We start from the raw sequence: 7,218 nt of genomic DNA on the forward strand, positions 1-7,218 counted from the left end.
TCCACGAAACTCGAGGAATAAAGTGACAAGAGTGCTCCTTCCAATATTTCGACGTATTTTGCAAAATTTATGTTGCCAATGCACTCCACTAAATTCGATCTCCCACCAACCCGAACATCTCCCCAAACCAACACGCTGAAACCACCATGCTTCACAGTTGGCTGCAATCTGTCGAGCCAAAACTCTTGGTGAGGCATTCTCCAGATCCATATCCTTCCACTGTCCGAAAATTGAGCGAATCTTCATTTGTCTGAGAACAATACGGTCTTCCAAAAGTCCAGAGGCTTGGTCGTCATATCACTTGTCCACTTCTTTCGTCTGACTATGTTGGCAGGTCTTAATAAGGATTTCCATCTAGCTGCTCTGCAACGATAACCCAATCTGTGGAGAATCCGTTGATCTGGGATCCATTTCGATGCTCCTCTTGACAGCCCTTTTTGTCCTCTCCGATGGACCAGGATGACCTGGACACTGCTCAGATGTTTCCTTGCCGTGTCTCCTGAACTGCACGATGATTCTGTTAACTGTCAAAAGCGGGATTCCCAAATTCTGCAAAATTTGCCGCTGATTTATTCCGCCATCTGATTGACCAACTATAATTCCTCTAACAAAATCTGACAATCTGAGAGAACCTTGAGTTCTAGGCATGTTGTAGCACAAGATAATTAGTGTGCGGACCATTTTCATTTATATAGTGCTCTGTAAACACAAATTACTTAGCATAAATCAGTTAAATGACGAAAAATTAGGTGTCTATTTACTTGTGACCACTCAGTGTATATAAATGTATAATGTTATGAGATTTAAGATATTTAGTCTAAACATTTATGTTTTCGTGTTATAATTTGTTGTCATTCTACAATGAAAGAGGCATAATTTATATTTATTTCCTAATTTGTTATGGTGGTTACAAGATCAGTCAAATCTACCAAACCCATACAGAGAGTCATTAATGAAAATAACAGATAAAATATAAAGTTCTTTCTTAAGAAATGTTTGATAACTATCTGGACATTATAAAGATTTCACATGTGAAATTTGAAAATTTTCTGATGCATAAAAGTATTTTTAATCTTAAAATGAAAATTACTTTGCATGTTGGATCTGTGAAATATGATGCAGCCATGGTGGAAAAATTATATATGATCCAGTTGTGGGAAGGTGAGTGGGACTGTATTTCAGAGGTAACTACCTGTTTGAAAATCATTTTACATGGTTCACGTAGACTCATGCAAAACAAATTTCAGAACCAAACTGTCGTTTTTAATGACCTAATTTACTGATATTAAAAGAATGTAAACTATACCAAAATTAAATAACTAATGTTTTATTATATATATTATTAAAAGCATTTAATAGTTAAAAAGACTCACATTCACTGGTTTCTAGGTTTGGCCACTCAAAGGGGTTGAAAGGAAGAAGTAGAAGAAGTGGGTATTGACTGAGAGTAAATGAGGAAGGCAAGACAGGAGGACAAACAGTACTTGCTGATTTTCTCAAAATACCAGAAGTCAATTAATTTAAGTGAAATTCCTGCAAACACAGCGACAGAGCAAAGATGTCAAAAGAAACATAAGACCCACATGATAAGAAACTGTAAAATAGAAATTTGATATTTACAAAAAGAAGTAGGAGACTGAGAATAGTTAATAGTTGGGCAGAAGAAGAAAGTATCAAAACATGACAAATCACAATGTGCAGGGCACAAAACTGAAAATTTGTCAAAGTAAAAAATAACGTGGAAAACCTCCTCCCCTAACTAGCCAATCTAAGGGTCAAACTCCTGAGAATTAAAATGAAAATCAGAAAATGATCCCATTAAAAGACCACACATGTGAATTATGTATTACTGGTTTTGAAAATCATCAGCAACAACAAAGGTATCAGGAAAAAGTGAAAGATATAAAGATTCAGAAACTGAATATTCTAACATCATACTAGCACCTTTAGGCATAACAGAAACTGATTCAAGATCTAAAAAAGAACATATCCAAAAGAAAAGATAAATCAAACCAGCAGAAGCTTCTTCAGGATTAGGTTTAGCAGACAAATTCTGTTCTGCATACATCAAAGGTGAAAAGGCCTAAGCAAAAGATTTATCTTGTTCAAAGTCATGAAAAAATGATAGGTGTTCTGCAGCTTCAGCATCCACATGATTGTGAAACCTGCCCGAGACACAATCAGACAATTCACCTTTAACAGTCAGAATATGTAGATCAATGAGTGATGATAATGCAGCCAACAGATCTCTCTGTATGCTAGAAGCAGACTGCAGAGTAAGACCTCAAAAGAAGTAGTAGAACTCTCAATATTTATATAAGAATTAGCATAAGAATTGACATTGACTTCAGAATTTATAGGTAAGGTATATCAGATTTTCTGACACATGCACAGTAAGTCAAATGTAAAGTAGAACAGTGGAGAATTATGGGTAAACTGACAAATACAGCTTGGAGTTTCATGACAGTTGACAGAATGAGAGCAACTGAACAAGAAAAGGCCTATTTTGAAATATTTTTTATTTATTATTTAAAGTAACTCCAAAAAAAAAGATCACCTGAAGTCTTCGAATCAAAGCATCAGTTCTTCGAAATGTCTGCTTCATGGCTTCAGCAAGTAATCGCTGGTCAAGACTCCTCGAGTTCTCCTGCTCTGCTTTTAGCTGTCTCACACTTTCATCTAAAGAAAGGTGTTTTACAACAGCAGACACTATCATCTCTTCCAACATGTCAGGTTGAATAATGTCCCTGTGTAAGAGAAAAATACACCAGTAGGTTAAGAACAATTCAACAATTAAACTAATACTGCCTTCTATTGGCACAAATCTTTCGCTCACCATTACCCTCGCAACTCCCACTTCTTTCTGCATATCAACAGCAACCCTTCACAAATGGGAGTGCGACACTAGTTCTATTGTAACTAGCGCTCTCTCTAATCATGCACTTGTTAATCACTTCTCAATTGATCATAACTAATGGAACCACATCACACCAGAAGAGGGGAGGACATGTGGGAAATGTGAGATGAGGTAAGTATCTATTGGAAATACATTTTCATTTCAGGAAAATGTTAACTTCTGATATGATATCTTACCTCTTCTTACAAAAAGCTAGAATCCCAAATTGAACTGGTGGAGGGCCAATGAGAATATGATCCAACTTGAGAAAGTGCCCAAAGAAAGACCATGAGGTGTGGTAAGAAATTAAAAACATCACACCAGTGGGAGAGACTGCACCACTTATGAGCCAGGTATACTCTTTGCCCTTTAGGGATGTGTGACCAAAATGTAAAGGGCAAAAACATGGTCAGGGCCTCAAAAGTTTTCAGTAGGACAGAGACCAAAAGGTATCTAGTGGCTAGGGTGGGACACACTGTAAATGGGATTTCAACCTCAACCAACACCTAGCAGCATTTGCAGTTGTGCATCAATTCCACAGTAGGAAGAGGGTCTTCTCCCTTTCATCTCAAAAATGGGTATTTGGAAGGAAGACAAGCTTCCATACCAGTAACCCATCTCTGCATGTGCACTACTACAACACAACCAACACCATAACCATCAGGAACCAACATCCAGCAGAAGGTAGGAAGTTAGGAGAGCTCAGGATACGTTCATCTCCGGTCCAATACCTAGCGGTATTGAGAATATCACAACCAGACCTCGATAGAAACAGGGAACCTAGCCTTGCAACTGCGGGAAGTCATATTTCATCCAGATTCAACAAACATCAAATCCACCAGGAACTGACATCCAGAGGATGGTAGGAAGATAAAGAGGGACTCCAATTTGGGATGCATCTCCAGTCCCAAACCTGGTGATATTTGGAATTCTATTGTCCAGTCCACAGTAGGAGGCGGGTATCAACCAAACGCATGTGAGGACTTATGTGCATGGATTGTCTCAAACCGACACCTGACCCACCCAGGAACTGACATCCGAAGGATGGTAGGAAGGAGGAATATCTCAACCAGTTGGGCAAACTGCAATATATATATAGATATGGCGGAGTGCTACAGCAAACAACTGACAGCATCTGGAACTGTATATCAGATTTGCAGTAGGAAGGACATCATACCATTGACACCAGCAGAATGCCACTGCCCTACTCTCAACTGAGTGGTATTGTACTTCACTCAGGAGGACTATCCTCCATGGTCCACCAAACCAATGTCTAGGGGCTAGGAAGTGGCAAGGACTCCCATACTCCACTGGAAGAAGAGTGTGTGGATGCAATGGATAGTCTGGAGGACATAGCACTGGAGACTGTGCAATGGGTGACCGCAATACCATATTTTGAAAAGCAGAGCTACCACATTGATGGAGTTGATCAACCAACACCTGGCAGCATCTGGAATTATACATTGGGTCCACAGTAAGAAGAGTCTCAATGCCACGAAGCATCAGAGGTGGGCAGTAATCCCTGTCTGCTTTACCCATGTAAGTCCATGAGTGTATTGGTCTGGAACAAACATATTTATGAAGCAATAGACCATGAGATATAACTACAAGTGGCCCTACAGAACACCCGATATCTATTGTGTGTGTAACATGACCTTGTGACATTTTATTATATTTCAAGTAATATTTGTGATATCGATGCACAGATGACAATTGGACAGAGTGAATCAACCAACACCTGGCAGCATTTGGAGAGTTGTACATCAGGGCCGAAGTAGGAAGAGCCACAACGTGATAAATATCTAGCATGGTCACAGGACATACAGTGCAAATTTTAAGACTAAGTATACCTGGTCAGGCACCACTTGCCCAGAGCAGGATCCAAAACATATGTAACAAAAGGCCCCTGTAAAGAAAAATAAAAACAAACAGAGTAGTCCATATACTCACCCTGATGATGTCAACTTAGAGAAGATGCAAAAAGGTAAAGGGGGAAGGTAAAGTGACAGATCTGATAGGAAAAAACAAAAAACAAACAACAAACATACAGGGAAAGAGAAGAATATGCCTGGCAAAGTGACTGGCAAATCCAACCCATAAGGGGAATGAGAGAAAAGTCACAAGAAAAAGTAGGATTCCAATGAAGAAACAAATGGATCAGGAACCATAGAAGAATGCCATACATGTCATATACTTCCTAAGGGCCCTGATTGAACAAAAGAGTAGGTCAGGACTGTAATGGTCCTAAAGATGGGAGATGGAGGGAAGGGTATGTGGAGTGAAATCAGGATTACGCTCCCGAGCAGCCAAAGTCTGGTGGACAAAAGAACGGTCAGGAACTATGGAACAAAACATAGCGAACCCCGATCACAAACACTTCAGAAAGACAGTGACCACATGACAACAATATGAGGAAAAGGGAGAGCAAAGAAAAGAAATATAACAAACATGACAACAAAGGTTCAAACAGAAGACGAGTTAGAGCATGAAGGACAACATTTAGGTTCCATGGCAGTGAGGCCAAGCAATGGAGAAATAGCAAAATAACATAGACAGTACATGAAATTGGAACACAGAAGCAATTCATTAACAGAAAAGTGGAAGAAAAAACCACCCTATAACCCACAAAAAAGAAAACTAATAGACTGCGAATCGAGAAGTGATTAACAAGTGCATGATTTGAGAGGGCACTAGTTACAATAGGGGTAGTGTCGCACTCCCATTGGTGGAGGGTTGCTGCATGATCATTTACATGTTGATATGTAGAAAGAAGTAGGAGTTGCAAGGCTAGTGAAGGTAAGATATCGTGTCAGAAACTATATAACCACTACTTCAAATACAGCTCAATGATACGTAATAAATACTACATCCTCCTCCCTTACATTTAAAATCATATTAAAACTGTGAAGTTTGAGTCCAGACCAACTATCTGAAATTAGCTGTTCTTGGCCCAGTTTCTTATACCAAGTGTAGAACAATCCAAAAAAGAAAAAGTTCCTAAGGAAGACAAGTCTTCCTACTGAAATAGCTACAACCTTTTAAGTTTCTACCTTTACATACATATATATTATACATACTAAGTACCATATGTTCAGCCTCTAAAGTGCCTTACATTACAATTAAGCTAAGTACCTTATGCTGGGTCTGAGTTGGGGAGCAGAAAGTCCAGAGATTTCTCTGAGTTTGTGCAACCTCTCTGGAGTTAGTCTGATTCGAGGCAGCTTGGTTGGGGATGAAGCAACTAACTCTGTGGATTCATCTATGATTTCTGAAACAGGAGTTGTTTGGGGAGTTAATGGCCCAAATATCCCACCACTCTCTGTCTGCCAAACACACCTGCAAATTAAACAGTAGATTGATAAGCACTTTCAAAATTATTTTAGTGTTTAAAAAAATCAATTAATAACTAACTTCACCAGTCAAATATACTAATAAAAAAGGTTAATCCTATATAAACTTTTTTTTATGTAAATAATATTCTTTTTTTTCAGAAGATTGAACCACCAGAGTTCTTAATAGGTTTAACTTATCCGTTTTAGTATAAAACAATACTCTTGTGAATTTCTTTGGAACAATAATAATGGTTACATATTTTTCAATGTGTAAATGACCATTTTTCCAACCTGTTAATATGAAATAATATATATCGTGAATGTGGAAGCACACAGTATAAAAGCAACAGTTAATAGTGTGCATATGCATTGCTAAGATGAAAACTGAGCGGACTAAAAATGCAAGCCCTTGTTAAATTTTTTTGTTGCTCGGAATGTAAGTAGTGTAAGTGCTATGACAACTGGACTATGTTGAACATTATACGTGCTTTTGATTGGAATGTCAGTAGCACAGATGTGCACTAACACTGTTGCTTTGACAATGGGACTGAATAAAAAAGATGCCATCTCCATTTATATAATAACAAACTACAATATTTAAAATAAACTGATGCTAGACACATTCAACAATGGCAAGACACCATCTACCTTTATATAATAGCTGACTACAATTAAATGTAATTTTGCAGAGAAGAGAAAGAAAAAAATAAATAAGTAAATTAATGAAAAATAATTAAATAAATGAAAAACATCCAACACTGGGGCACAAATCATAGGGTAGTTCATTATGTAATGTGCCCTGGTTTTTTGAGGTACTGGTAAAAGTAAGACCCAAATTGTGTTGAGGTACACTGTCTATTCAGCTTAACCTAGATTTCACTGGCCTTACATGCTTAAAAAAAAGAGAAAAGGAGCACAACTGGGTGCCTAAGCCCACAATATTTCACATGGGAAGGCAGTTGCTTGCAAAAAAAAAAAAAAGAGAGAGAG

General features: G+C 38.1%; 1 protein-coding gene across 1 annotated transcript in view; it reads right to left on the minus strand.

Moving 5' to 3' along the window:
* LOC106467570 (probable E3 ubiquitin-protein ligase HECTD4) overlaps nt 1-7,218 on the minus strand; it is a gene marked incomplete at both ends in the record, with an annotated part of 162,948 nt that overhangs the window by 124,989 nt on the left and 30,741 nt on the right. The window contains 2 exons of the mRNA XM_022395768.1: nt 2,558-2,747; nt 6,029-6,232. Coding sequence (XP_022251476.1) covers nt 2,558-2,747; nt 6,029-6,232 — 394 coding nt within the window. The remainder of the gene's footprint in view (nt 1-2,557; nt 2,748-6,028; nt 6,233-7,218) is intronic.

This window comes from Limulus polyphemus, unplaced genomic scaffold (assembly GCF_000517525.1).
Source record: "Limulus polyphemus unplaced genomic scaffold, Limulus_polyphemus-2.1.2 Scaffold2666, whole genome shotgun sequence".
Lineage (NCBI taxonomy): Eukaryota > Metazoa > Arthropoda > Merostomata > Xiphosura > Limulidae > Limulus > Limulus polyphemus.